At 61.6% G+C, this 14,177-nt stretch overlaps 1 protein-coding gene across 7 annotated transcripts in view; it reads left to right on the top strand.

Moving 5' to 3' along the window:
• TRAPPC9 (trafficking protein particle complex subunit 9) overlaps positions 1 to 13,672 on the top strand; it is a 406,815-nt gene extending 393,143 nt beyond the window's left edge. For all 7 annotated transcript variants that reach the window (XM_086337447.1, XM_086337441.1, XM_086337440.1 and 4 more), the window contains 2 exons: positions 12,037 to 12,257; positions 12,847 to 13,672. In XM_086337447.1, the coding sequence (XP_086193573.1) occupies positions 12,037 to 12,257; positions 12,847 to 13,014 (389 nt within the window). In that variant the 3' untranslated portion in view covers positions 13,015 to 13,672. The remainder of the gene's footprint in view (positions 1 to 12,036; positions 12,258 to 12,846) is intronic.
• Positions 13,673 to 14,177: the final 505 nt, after the last annotated feature.

Below are 14,177 nucleotides of genomic sequence, written 5' to 3'. Positions count from 1 at the left end.
ACAGAGACACAGGCTTTAGATACCCATCGGCATGGGTTTGAACTCAGGCCTGGAGTATCGAGGCCTCCACACCTTTGGTGTGGTTTGGGTGAGATTTAGGCCACAGATGCCACGGGCCTGGTGACGAGCTGTTAGGGGGAATGCAAGTGACCCGGGTTTCTTTTGTACCAGCCTTCGGGTGCCGGGCCCACTCACTGAGCCACGAACATGGTGTTCCCCAAGCTCAGCCAGGGCTCTCAGATGGGCCTTCTGGCTCCTAGACCAGAGACCCCACCCCACCAGGACACCGGGGTCTGATAGTCCCCGAGGGTGGGCAGGGGTCACGTGCGCCCCCCAGAGCTCGGTGCCCTAATGACATCGTGCTGCCGTCCCCCCAGCTCCCCAGGGAAGAGGTGGCCCCACACACCGCTGCCTGTCTCCTGAGCCCCGTGGGAGGACCCAGTGGCCCTGGGCAGGTGGCGGCCCTGGCGCTCCTGCTGCTGCAGGACGTTGGTGGGGGGGGGGGCGGGTCACTGTGTGTCCTGAGCATTTGCTGGGGACACAGGAGCAGGCGGATCCCTCCTGGCCTCGCTCAGAGTTTGCTGGCAGGTCATGAAGGCTGCAGAGACATGGCCTGGTTTCGCGGGGGGTCTGGTGAGGTCACATGGGCTTGGCCTCACCCCAGCTCTGCCACACCCCAGCTGTGGACCCCACAACAGGGTCCAGGGAGGTGACTGTGTTCTGGGGAGTGGTGGAGGCCCAGTTCCCCAGGGTCATCCATGAGCCCCTGCATCTCTGGGGACTTTTTGTCTTTAATTTTTCATTTTCAGTTAATGAGAAACCACTGGGCAAACAACAGTGCGGCCCGCATCAGCTTCCAACTGTGGCTCGACCCCGTTTACAGGAGAGGAGGGTGGACGCAGCCCCTGAGCCAAGAGGCCTGCTCATAGGGGTCCCCAGCCAAGGGGGTTTCGTCCTCTGCAAACTTAAATGCAGGCCCTGAGGCTGGGGGTCAGGGGGACAGGCCTGCTGTTTTCTGTAGCAGAGCCAGACATGCGGAAGTCACCACCAAAAAAGATGGGAGGTGCCGTGACCCGGAAGAGATTTAAGAGCTCACCCGTTCCATCAACTGGCACTGAGGGGCTGCCGGGGGGTCTGAGCAGGGACTGAGGGCCTGGAGCCTCCCCACTGGGGGCTACGGAGCCCTGGTGACCTTGGAGGAGCTCACGCCCTGCTTGGTGCTGAGAAAGAAGCAGTCGCAGCTCAGAGCTTTAAGCTCAGAGACAGACAGGGTCAGGAATTGGCGGGGTGGGGGGCGGGGCAGGAGCTTTAGGGGCTCCTTGCTCTATTGGGGCAGGTGCAGGAGGGCTTCTCAGAGGAGGGAGCAAGGGCTCAGAGGCCCTCAGGGAGAGGGGGAAACCTTCTTGGCTGTGGGGCCTCTGGGGACACCAAGTGCATCAGAGAAGCCAGCAGTCCTTCCAGAGTGGCGCAAGGCCCGTCTGGGAGCAGAGGGCCACGAGTCAGCCGTGGGCCCCTGGGCAAGGGTCTTCTCTTCCGGCTCAGGGCTCCCCAGGCGGCCCCGGAGCCTTTCACAGCGCACTGTGCCGGACAGGGGTGCGGCCTGGCCCCCGCTCCTCCTCTGCACACAGAGGGCCCGGCCGGTAGGAGAGGCGGTGGCCCCCGGACACCTGTCCTCCGCCGGGCGCGGCTCCAGTGGAGGGGGCACGGAGGGCAGCAGATGGGAGCTGGTGTGGGCCCCTGGGATCCGGGCCCCTTGGAGCCGGTTGGCCCGCAGTCATTTTCAGGGGGCCCGCCTTAGTCCAAGAAAGTCTGGACCCTCATGTGTGTCAGCCCCCCGGAGCCTCTGGGATGGTCAGGGCCCCGTCTGAGAAGCCAGGCCAGGGCTTCCGTCCACAGGGTCGCCTCTGGTGAGGGTGCTTAGGCCCAACACAAGGTCCTCGCCACGTGGACAGCCGGCCGGGCCCATCGTCTGCAAGCTGGTCTGCTCTGGAGTCTCCCTGCCCTGTCTGACCCCTGTGCCCTGGGTCGGGACAGGAGCAGTGGGTTTGTGCAGGCCTCAGCCCCACCCCCACCCCCAACACACACACACTGAGAGCTCCACCAAGGGGCTTTCTGCGGTGCTGCCCACCCTGGCTTGGGCAGAGGGTCCGGGGGGGTCCCCTTTACCGCCTCCTCCTGAGCCCTTAGCCCACCTGCCAAAGGGCTGGTGGCCAAGTCTTGGCAGGGCAGTGCCCTGGGGGCTCAACAGGTGCCCCTTCTCATGGCCAGGAGTGGCCCGACCCCGATCCCAGTGGTTCTCTTGTGGTAGGTTCTCTTGTGGCCTGTGTCCTTCCTGAATGATCTGTGTGCTCTGGGACGCTACGTGTCTATGGGAGGCTTTGGCTGTCACTGCTTAAAGAGTCCGTTTGACATGATAAATGTTGATCGAGCACCAGGCAGGGGTCAGGCCCTGGGCCGTGTGCAAAAAGGCTGAGACTGGGGCTGGGGAGTGTGGGGGGACAGTCCTGGCACAGCAACTAGATGCCAAGTGAGCCCACATGCCACCCTGGCTCAGTAGAGAGAATGGTCTGAAGTGGACCTGGAGGGCTGAGCCCAGGCCTGGGCACCATGAAGCCTGTCTTGAAGCCATCCGGTTCATTCCTCCCATGTAGTATATAGATGAGCAAGCAGAGGCTCAGAGAAGTTAAGTGATTTCCCTAAGGTCACATGGCAAGCCATAGGCAGGCCTTGTTCATTCATCAGTTCAGTGACTGAACCCTGAGCCCTGCCTTCAAAAAGCTCACCTTCAATGAGCTTCAAATCAATGAGACATCGTGTCAACGGAAAACCCTGGCATGAGGCTATACATGATATAGCCTAGTGCAAAGCTGGGTGTGGTTCAGGAAGTCTTCCTGGAGAGAGTGCTGCTCGACCTGAGTTTTGGAAAGGGCCAGAGGAGCTGGCAAGGCAGAGAGTATCGGGGGTCCTGTGAGGAGGTGATGGATGGCAGGAGGGGTGTCACAGGGCGCTGGGGAAGGGCAAGCAGAGGAGGAGCGGCAGGCGGCCTTCAGCTTGGTCTAGAACACTCCCAAGGCCATCAAGCCTGTATCAACACCCTTTTCATCTTCTCAATGGAAACCCTTTCTCTTCTTGGCTGTCTCCCCCTCACCCTCCGACCCTCTGGACTGACCCAGGAATCCAGAGACCTGGCTTCTAGGCCTGGCCCCACTATCAGACAGCAGAAGGTCTGCAAATCCTGCGGAGACCCAAGGTGCCCAGGCCCTGCTGGGCACCGGGGGATGGAGGGAAGCGTGCGTACGTTTTTGTGCAGGCAGGACTCCAGGTAGATGCTGAGTGCTGAGCGCAGCACAGGTGAGGCTGAGCTGGACAGGCAGACAGGGCAGCTTTAACAGCCTGTGCAAAGGCCCAGTGGCATGAAACCAGCTGCACAGCCCCTTCCCATGCCCGCTGGGATGACCCCCGCCCTCCAGCCCTCAGCTCTCTCATCTGGGAAGGAAGGTCTTAGATTCCTCCCTATCCTCCTGGCGCCAGCAGCCGCCTGTGCAGTCTGACCCTGCAGGGGAGATGGTCCGGGGCTGGGGTGACCTTGTGTGGGGAGGACCAGGCTGGACGCAGAGCCACGGGAGCCATGGAGGGGCCTGCCTGGGTGGCAGTGATCGCTGCTTTATTGAGGAAGTCTTGAGAGAAGATGAAAAACGAGAGATTGAAAAGGTAGGGACGCTGCTCGGGGACAGTGGAGTCATTTTAAATTCTCTGCTGTCCTCAGAATGATGTCTTTGCATAATGCCACCAGCCAGCAGGCACAGCATTCATTCTTTTGTCCTGTTGTTTCCCCTGGTTTATCGTCGGTTGAGGTGCTTGTCCAGAAAGAGAAGGTTGAAGGCAGAGGACTTAATGGAGGCCCTGTCTCTAGCCTGCAGTGGTGGTGTTCACTGTGCAAAAGGCAGTTCTGTTCCAGAGAGGAAGGGAGGGGCCCCCCGGATTCCAGGACCCACCCAGCATCGGATTCGAAGCCCGGCCCTGGGCGCACTGGCTCCGTACGGGTCCCAGCGTCCCTTCTGAAAGGAGACGGTTTGGATAGACGAGCCCTGGAAGGCCTGGAAGCTGCACAGCTATAACAAACAGCCCCAAATTTCAGGGGCCCAACACAGCAGCCTTACTTTATGTCTTGTGGTGTGGGTGGTGGGGTCTGTCTGGGGCTCATGGGGGGGGGGTCCATGGCCCCGCCCACCCATGGCCCCGCCCACCACACCGCTGCCCTTATCCTGTGGCTCCTCCCCGGACCTGGCTCAATATCTTTAGTTCTGTCACTTGGCCGAGCAGGGACTGCAGGAGGGATGAGTTTGTGGGCCAGCTTTGCAGGGCGTGTGTCATTGTACCCCTTACTACCCCCTGGCCCCTACGCAGGCCCGCGTCCTCGCCTGCTGTGGGCGCTGCGCCCTGGGGGAAAGGGACTGGTTTGGTGAGCACCCAGCCAGCCTCCGCCCGCCAGAAAGTCTCAAGGGCAAGTGTTCCCTGAGGGAAGGGCCAGCCTGCGGGCCAACCGCAAGGGTTCCCTGCAGACGGGGCCAGTGGGCAGGGCCTTGAGCCCCCCGGGGGCTGGGGCGCGCTGCCAGGGAGGAGACAGAGGGCCGGCCCGCAGCGCAGCACCCTCCAGCAAGACCCTGCCCCGAACGCAGGCTCTTCACCCACCCGGCCTTGAGCTGCGTGCACTGCTGCCTGTGGTCCCCGCCGTCTCCCCTCAAGCCTGTTGGGCACGTCTCTGCCCCTGTTTGGAGCTCAGCCGTCTCCCGGCTCACCTGTGGTCCCCGCCGTCACCCCTCGAGCCCTTCGGGCATGTCTCTGCCCCGGGTTGGAGCTCAGCCGTCTCCCGGCTCACCCGTGGTCCCCACTGTCACCCCTCGAGCCTTGTTTGGCACGTCTCTGCCCCTGTTTGGAGCTCAGCCGTCTCTCGGCTCCGCACCCCAGCCCTCTGGCTGCATCAGGGGAGGCAGAAGCTCTGGCTCTCCCGAAACCAGGACGTGGTCTGAGCTCTGCCACCCTGCTCGCCTGGCCCAACAGCCCGGGGAAACCACGGGCAAGGGGACCCCTGACCCGGTGGGTGGTGTGGGCCGAGTGTGTTTCTCCCCGTCACTGAAGCAGGTTCACAGGGTCCCCAGCAGCCACGGTCCACGTGGGCCACGCCGCCTGGGGCTCCCCACCAACCGGCCCTTGCGCGGACGTGTTCAGGAAGCCTGAGAACATCTCCACGAGCCAGCTCCCAGCCTCAAGCGTCCCCCTCCAACTCCAGCTCGCCTTAATTTTAATTTAATTCCCTTTAATCTTTAATGAAAAGTTGTAAAAGTAAATTATTTACCCAAGAGAGCCAAACGGCTCCTCAGGAGCTGTTCTCAACTGGAGGGTAATTACACGTGCGGGTCTGGAGCGGTCTCCCTCCCCGGGTGCTGGGGAGGAGGCATTCTGGTTTATGAACTAATTAGCTACTTCAGTGACTGTTAAAAACACACGACGTTTGGCGCCTTGAGAGCAGGGCCCTGGGCTCACGCGGTGCCCACCTTGATGAGCGCCCAAGGGCAGGACGAGCCCGTGACCCTGGGGCCCGGGCAGCCCGAGCTGAGCTCCCGGGAGCAGTCCTGCCCCTGGTGCATCCCTCCCATCACGTCGCCCTGCCTGAGCCCCGCACAGCGGACAGAAGGACCCACCCTCTTTCCCTCAGGGAGGGAGGCTGAGGGCCGGGTAGGTGCCGGGGGACTGCGTGGTTTCACACGTCCTCCCCAGATGCCACTGCCTGTTTCTGTGTAAGATCCTCTCCCAGAACACCGTCACCCCCACCTGCAGGGCATTTCTGCGCTTCTAACCTCTTTCACCAACTCTTTCAGGAAAGGAGCAAAACAACATTGGAAACTTCTGGACTAAGGGAAACCATATTTGTCCCGTTGGTCAAGACTTGGAGGAGTGGGCATGCTAGGAGAGGCTGTGTGTGCGTGCATGCGTGTGCGTGTGAGCTGAAATGTGGGTGCTGAGGGCCCACATGGTACCCTAGGTCAATACACTCTTGTCTCTGAGCTTCCTAATAGCCACAGAGAGTAGGTCAGTGACTTGGCTCTCATTGGTACCCAGGGAAGACTTACTGCCTTGGTTGTGTACAGAGCAACTTGCTACATTTGCAGTAGAGGAAGTTCACCGCTTTTTACTGCATTGTTGGAAATTACAGGGTTTTCTGCTACGTCTGCCTGTGCTTTCTCCCAAGGACAGCTGGTGTTGAGGAGGGTGAAGCAAAACTCACTGGCCAGGGGCTTTGCCTTGGTTCTCAGCCCACGTCCCAAGGCTCAGCTACTGTTCTTTTCTCATTTGAGGGTTTTTTTTTTTGCTCTTTTTTTGCACTTCATTTAAAGGGTGACAAACTTGATTAATTCTCAAACCTAGCCTGGCCTGAATCAAATTTGGCTCTAAAATCTAGGCCCATCCAAGATTTATGTCAACTAGAAAAATGTGTGTGCCTTGTGAAATTTGAAATTCAAATACATCTTAGCTGAAGCCCATTTGGTAGATTGTTGAGAACCTGACTCTCTCCGGCTCCTCTCGGGCCTTCCTCTCACTCATTCTTCCTGTGTCTCTAAAGATTCTGTTGTGTCCAGAATCAGACCGTAAGTCTGCTTAGCCATCCAGTTTTGTCAAAGAAACCAAAACCCCAGAAAGAAAGGTGAGCCTGGAACAGCATCCTTGTTGGGAGTCTGGGCGCCAGGGGAAGAACAGGCCTCCACCACTGACTGTGGGAGCCAGGCCCTAAGGAAGGAATGAGCGGACCATTAGATGAATCGGTTGAACACGAAATCCACGAGCCCCCCTCTTCGCCACTGAAAAGTGACTTGCCTCTGACCTTGGGGCCTGCTGATGTTTTCTGTGTCTCCTTCGGCCCCCAGGGGAACATGCTGTGTAGGCTCCACCCAGAGTCCCACCCTGCCCATTGTCCATGCCTCAGAGTGCCCGTGGTCCTGGACACACACACACACTCACACGCACACGCCAGAACAGACCTAGGAAGCGCAACTCCAGGGAGCCGCCAGGCAGGTCTTTTCTTTTGAAAAGTCCACAGTGGTTTAGAACTGCCGGACTGTTCGCAGCCATTTGGCAAGTGTCTCTCAAGTGCCAGGAGCGTCTGCCCACCCCTAGCCTTCACACCCACCCGCTCCGTGGACCGTATGGAGAGACGCCGTGGACACTGTAGGGCCAGCCTGACCACTGGCCTGTCCCTGACTTGCCATCCTCAGGCTCCAGTCTCCACCCAGCCCTCCTCTTGGTTCTGGAGCCCCTGCTCCCAGCTGCCTTTCTGGAGTCCGGGTCCTGACATGCTGTGCTGGCCTTGGATCTGCCAAGCCCTCTGTCCTTTGCCGTGCTTACAGGGAGAGGGGCCCAGTCTACATCCCAGCCCTCAGCCCGGCCCCAGGCCCCAGAGGATGAGTGGGGTTAAGGGATTGGAATTCCAGAAGGTTCCCAGCCAGGGAGAGATGAGTGAATAAGACCAGAAAGAAGGCCTTTGCAAACCTGTGTTTGGGTCAGAGGGCAGAGACGCACGTCCACCCTGCGGACCATGAGGGCCACAGCAGCCTGGCCAGGCACAGTTTTGGCAGGAGATGCCACTGTGCCATGTGCTGGGATGGCTGGACAGAAAAGGTGGGTGGGGCAAGTGCCGGGAGCAACATGGAGAATCTGAACACTGCGGGTCATGCCACTGCTGCACAGCACAGCCTGGTGATCCCTCAGCCGGTTAAATGCCAGCCCCCCCCACAACTCCAACCAGCAATTCCGCTCCGAGGTGTGTGCCCTCGAGGACCGGAGAACTGTGTCCACACAGACACTGTCCTCGAGCGTCCGCAGCGGCATTGTTCACAATAGACAAGGGCGGAGGCACCCGGGTGCCCATTCACAAACACGTGGACGACCAGCTGTGGTGTGTCCATGATGAGAAGGAGCAAGGCATAGACGCCCACAGACTGAGCCCCAACAGCATCACACTCGGGGAGAGAGGCCTGCTCTTAAAGACCAAATATGTGTGGTTATGGGGGCTTCCCTGGTGGCTCAGACAGTAAAGAATCTGCCTGCAATGCAGGAGACCCAGGTTTGATCCCTGGGTCGGGAAGATCGCCTGGAGAAGGGAGTGGTTCCCCACTCTGGTGCGACAGTCCATAGAACTGGGGTGTTCTGTAGAACTGGAAGCATGAATCCTGGTTGTTCGGGGGTGGGGGACATGTGGGATGGAGAAGGGGTAGGGGGTTGCTTTTGGAGGTGATGAAAACACTCTCATGTTGCCTGTAGTGATGGTTGCTCAGATCTGGTAATAGATGAAAAGCCATGGAATTGTGCACTTCAGTGGGTGAGCTGTGGTTTGTGAACTAAATCTCAATAAAGCTGTATGAAAAATAACGCATGCTCTGGCCATCAGGGTTCCTGAGGGAGCTGAGTGCTCAGCTGTGTACCTGGATGGCCACGGGCCTCTCCCCACCGGGACAGGGTGCCCTGTAAGTGAGGCCGTGTCCGTGCCACCTGGTGGGCTTGGACTGGAGACTGCGTGAGATGATGAAACCTTAGGACAGTGGCCAGGGTGCTCTCAGGAGCTCCTGTCATCCCCAAGAACGGTAATGGTGAGATGAGAGGCGGTAATGGTGAGATGAGAGGCGGGCAGTGCCTGTGGGGGGAGGTGGGGAGGGAGAGGGGCCTGGGTGCAAAGGCCGAGCCCGGACACCCCCTCCCCTCGGGCCCTGCCCCTGCTGCTAGGCTGCTCTGAGCCAGGAACCCTCTGCAGTGAGTGTTGTGCCCCATGTCTCCTGGGCACCAGGAAGGCCAGCTCCCTCCAGGCACAGAGTGCAGCAGAGGCTGCGTTCGGTGAGGCTGGGCGGGGGTCTAAAACTGGCCCCACCTGGGGAAGCAGAGCTCTTCCCACCCCTCCTGGGAGAGAGGGGAAGCCGAGGCAGAAAGACCTGGCCCCCGCCCCTGGGTGGCAGACCCTCCGTCAGGGCCCTGGCAGCCCCATCTCCTCTCTACACCTCAGCACCCCTGCTCAAAACCCGTGGAAACCACGCCTGTGCCCTGTGCCCTCCAGGAGCCCGTGAGGCTGCTGGGGGAGGCTTCTTGGCCTTGGGTGAGGCTCTGGATGGGGGGTCGGGGGGACAACGTCATCGTGCTCACTCTGCCTCCAGGTGTAGCCTCGGGGTGCAGGCAGCTCCCCGACCCTCCGCGCGCTCTCCCCGTGTGAACCCCGCCCCGCATCCCCACAGTGGCCGCCCTTGGCTGGCACTGGCCAGCTGCTTTTCTCCCCGTGCCTCCCTCGTCGGAGTGGGCCCCGCAGGCCCTTCCCTCCTCTCGCCTTCTATTTATAGCCGTGTTCCTGCCAGAGCCTGGCGACGTGCTGTAGCATAAACTCGGCAGCCGCTTCGGGAGGGATCCTGGGCCGGATAGAATGAAGTCCGTGATGCTGGCTGGTATTAAAAGTGAAGGAGAAGCGGGCTGGGGGCGGCGGGAGGAGATGGACTGCGGCCCGATTTAATGCTCCAAGGGAAGAGGCTAATCCGCTCCCAGGAGGTTTCTTACAACATGAGCTGCTCCTGCACGAAGAATCTCCTCCACAAAAGCCTGGTGTGCGAGTCAGGATCAGAGCTGGGAGGCAGCAGCTTGGTTCTGAGGTCCCTTCTACGGGACATTCAAGGGGCTGGCCCAGTGTCTTTGAGCTCCAGGGGGGTCCAAGGGTCCTTTGAGCCCCTTGAGAGGGATTTGAGCCTCTTGAGAGTCCCTTGGACTGCAAGGAGATCCAACCAGTCCATCCTAAAGGAAATCAGTCCTGAATATTCATTGGAAGGACTGATGCTGACGCTGAAGCTCCAATACCTGATGCGAAGAACTGACTCATTTGAAAAGACCCTGATGCTGGGAAAAATTGAAGGCGGGAGGAGAAGGGGACGACAGAGGATGAGATGGTTGGATGGCATCACTGACTCAGTGGACATGGGTTTGGGTGGACTCCGGGAGTTGGTAATGGACAGGGAGACCTGGCGTGCTTCCGTCCATGCGGTCGCAAAGAGTCAGACATGACTGAGCGACTAAACTGAGCTGAACTGACCCCAGCCCCAAAGCCCACTTATCCACTCTCTGATTCATCCATTGATTTGGTCAACAAAGATGAAATAGAAGGGCGCCTGCCCAGCCCAGGTGCTGGGGCAAGAAGAGAAGAACACAGACAGTGAACAAACAGGTGGGCAAACAAGGGAACTTGAGAGAAGATGCCGAGGGCCAGGAGATGCAGCGTGAGGGAGTGCTGGGTAGGACGGCACTGTGCTGCGCGGAAAGAGGCCGCCTCTCCCAGGGGGGCCCAGGTGCAGAGACCCCGGGGCCGGGCTGGGCTGGGCCTGCAGGACTTGGGTGGAGAGGCAGTGTGATTGGAAACACAGGGAGGGGGGATCCTGGATTAGGGCCGAGCAGGGCCCTGGAGACCAGTGTCAGTGGCCACCCTGTGGTCAAAGCTCCCTTTTATTCTGAGTGTCTTCCACCTCCCTGGCCACACAGCCTCCCCGGGCTCTCTCCTGCCCCTCCTGCCCTTACAAGGACCTCGGAGATGATGACATCGGACTCCCGGATGCTCCGAGCTACTCGGCTTCTCAGGGTCCTTGCCATGTTGGGGAACAGCCTGCTCAGGCTCCAGGGGGTAGGGCATGGACATCTTTGGGGGTGTCACTCTGTCTCCCACACCCCCACTTGGGTGGCACAGGCCCAGGGTTCCGGGGGTCTCTCAGGAAGAAGGCTGAGTTCTGTGTGTCCCACCCACCGCTCCCAAGGAACCCCCAGGTCGAGGTCTCTGGTGCATGGCTCCCCCACAGCCTGAGGGTCAGGAGACAGGCCTCCAGGCCGGGACACCCCTCCTGACCTCTCTAGGGGGCCCCCTCCCTGGGGCTGGGACCCTCCGGGTTCTGCATGTGGCCTGCCAGCAGGTAGGCTGTGGTCTACGGCCCTCCTGCACACAGCGGCCCAGGAGAGGCTGGCAGGACTGGGTCCCGGGCGCTCTCTGTGCATTGCGTCGGCGCCGCGCTGGCTCACCTGCCCCCATCCGCATTCATCGCCAGCCGAGGTGAGGAAGGGCCTGGAAGAGCTGTATGAATGCCAGTTGTCCCTGTGGGCTGGGGATTACAGCCAGGCCGGGACCTGGCCCGCCCGCACAGTCTCCGCCGCCCAGGGTGGGTGTGGGCGCAGGTGATAAGATCCGGCAGGGTGGCCATGCGTCCCAGCCCCACTGCTTTCAGGTTTCTGGTTCTCGCAAAACCTCTGTGAAGTAGACTTTCCTCTTACCTCCTAAAGAAGAGGACGCCGGGGCCCAGGGAGGGCGAGTGGGAGGACTTGGGAGAAGCTGCTCAGCTCCTCCCTCCTCTGCCTGTTTTCAGGACACTCGTCCCTCTGACCTCCCAGCCTGTGCCTTGTGCCCAGGCCAGAGAGCAGTCCTCCGGCCAGCCTGCTCGGGGGTCACAGCTTGGCCTCTCCCGTCTGCCTGCCCGACCCCCCCACCCCACGCAGCCCCTTGTTCCCTGTCCCCTGCCCGACAGTGCTCAGCCTGCTCCGTGACCCCCAGGCCTCCCCCCAGCTGCTGGCACGTCTCCCTGGTGCCCCCAGGGCCAGCCCAGCCCTCACGGGGTCCTCTAGGCAGGTCACCCTGCAGGTGACTCCATAAAGGCCCACCTGGCCTGGCCCCTGCCTGGTCCTTGGCCTGCACATGGTCCCCTCCAGGTCCAAGTCCCTCTCCTGGCTGCTTGCCACCTGCAGGAGCCCCTGGGGGTCAGGGCCAGAGCTTAGCTCTTCCAGCCGGGGGCATCTAGGAGGCCCCCTGGGACCCTCCAGCCTGCAGATCAGGAGAGCAGGCGCTGGGCCCTGCAGGTGTCCCGCCCCAGGCTGGCACAGCGCGGGCGGCAGCCCTGGCGGGTGGAGGAGCCCGTGAACAGGGGAGGCGGGCAGGGGGCGGACGGGGCCCTGACGCTCTGGCGCCCTGTTTCCCTGCAGACGTGCTGGTGGACGGACAGCCCTGTGACTGCCAGGCGGCGGCCTGCCGGGTGGGCGACCCGGTGCGCCTGGAGGTGCGGCTGACCAACCGGAGCCCGCGCAGCGTGGGCCCCTTTGCCCTCAGCGTGGTGCCCTTCCAGGACCACCAGAACGGCGTGCACAGCTATGACCTGCGCCACGCCGTGTCCTTCGTGGGCTCCGGCACCTTCTACCTGGACAAGGTGCGTGGGGCCCTCCCCTGGGGCGGCAGACGCAGAGGGTCCGCATCGACCCTCGTCCGCCTGACTCTCCTGGAGACCCCAGACAGTTCACGCCTCCATACGCGAGTCCCGGGAGCAGGGCCACGATGGCGAGGCGGGGCTGTTGAGGAGCTGGGGTGGGGTATCCAGGGCACCATTGGCCTGCCCGCTGCGGGCAGCTCCCCCTTGCTCAGCGGTCACTGTGCCCAGAGGAGCAGATGAGGTCACGAGGCACGGTCCTCCCGCTCCGCTCACGGGTGGACATGCGTCTTTGGCCCCAAACACTCCCCAGCTCACTGACCCCCAGGCAGCCCAGGGAGGGATGTGCTGTCAGCTCCTTCCCGGGACAGGAGCTGAGGCGCAGAGAGGTTCAGGGACTTGCCGGGGGCAGCACCGCAGAGAAGCCCTGGAGGGTCATGGAGCCAGGCCTGGGGGCCCTCCCCCACCCCCACGCCCGGTCGGCCCTGGGTCTACCCGGGCTTCACGGGCCCCGTGGCTCCCGGTCGGCCCCGGGTCTCCCCAGGCTTTGGGCCCCATGGCTCCTGGCTCTCACCTCCACCTCCTCTCTCAGGTTCAGCCGTCGGGCCAGGCGGCCTGCCTCGGGGCGCTCCTCTTCCTCTACACGGGCGACTTCTTCCTCCACATCCGGTTCCACGAGGACGGCCCCAGCAAGGAGCTGCCCCCATCCTGGTTCTGCCTGCCCAGCGTGCACGTGCGCGCCCTGGAGGCTCAAGCCTGAGCACCCCACCCCGTCCTGGGTCCCTGATCCTGCAGGAAGAGACAACCAGAGGCCCCCCTCCCCGGGGATGGGGCCACGGCTGCTGCTGTGACACCCATCCCCTCCTTCCGGCTACCCGGCCCCCAGCCCGCAGCCCCCACATCTGCCCGCCGCGTCCTCTCTGGACTCGCAGGGGCCCCTGCACGCAGCAGCCTCGCCCCTTCCCACCCTGCCCGTTGGGACCCCCCTGCGAGTTTGGGCTAAGGCAGATGCTGACCCAGACCCCAGAGTGTGGCCCATCCACCCAGCCCAGGCCTGGGGTCCCTGCACCTGTTCCCATGACCTGGGGTTCACAACCTAGCCGGTAGGAAGAGAAGGCAAGCATGAGGGAGGGACCCTTCCCGGGCGGGTCTGGGGAGCCTCCCCCGGCCCCCTCGGCCCTTGGAATCCCCGAGGGCTGGCTCTTCTCCTGGGGACCCTGAGGCAGCAGAGCTGGGAGAGACGGCACTGTGGGTGACACCGGGAGTTTCCTGCTGCCCCCGGGGAGCGGACACCCCTGCGTCAGCTGTCCTGGGCCCTGGGCTGGTTCCAGGCCGGGCTCAGGGGTGTGGCCTGTGTGTGTCTGTGTATCAGTGACAGATTCTCCAATAAAGGGCCTGCCTTGCTTCTCTGCTGGTCACCTGCATCCTTGCCTCTGCTTGTCCAGTGCGGTCAGGCGGCCGCCCCCTCAGCTCATCAGCCCCCAGCTCAGGTAGGGATTCCTGCAACCCCCCACGGCACACATGGCCAGTGGCCAGCAGGGTTGGAGCCATGTCCGTCTGTCCCTGTGAACCCCAGCCCCTCCCCAAGCATGTTCTCGTCTCTCTGTAAACACCGTCTCGAGTCCTGACACTGTGGCCCCCAGCCCCCAGGATGGCTCTGGCCTCCCCAGCCTTTCACTTCCTCTCCTGAGATACACATGGGCTTCCCTGGTAGCTCAGCTGGTAGAGAATCCACCTGCAATGCGGGAGATCTGGTTCAATCCCTGGATTGGGAAGATCCCCTGGAGAAGGGAAAGGCTACCCACTCCAGTATTCGGGCCTGGAGAATTCCATGGATTGTATAGTTCATGGGGTCACAAAGAGTTAGACAGGACTGAGCGACTCAGCACACACCTGAAATACACACACACTTGGGAAGGTGTT

This window comes from Bos grunniens, chromosome 14, assembly GCF_055505025.1.
Source record: "Bos grunniens cultivar Pamir isolate PY7600 chromosome 14, Bosgru_T2T1.0, whole genome shotgun sequence".
NCBI lineage: Eukaryota > Metazoa > Chordata > Mammalia > Artiodactyla > Bovidae > Bos > Bos grunniens.
The sequence above is the reverse complement of the archived record's forward strand: the minus strand, read 5'-3'. Positions and strand labels throughout refer to the sequence as shown.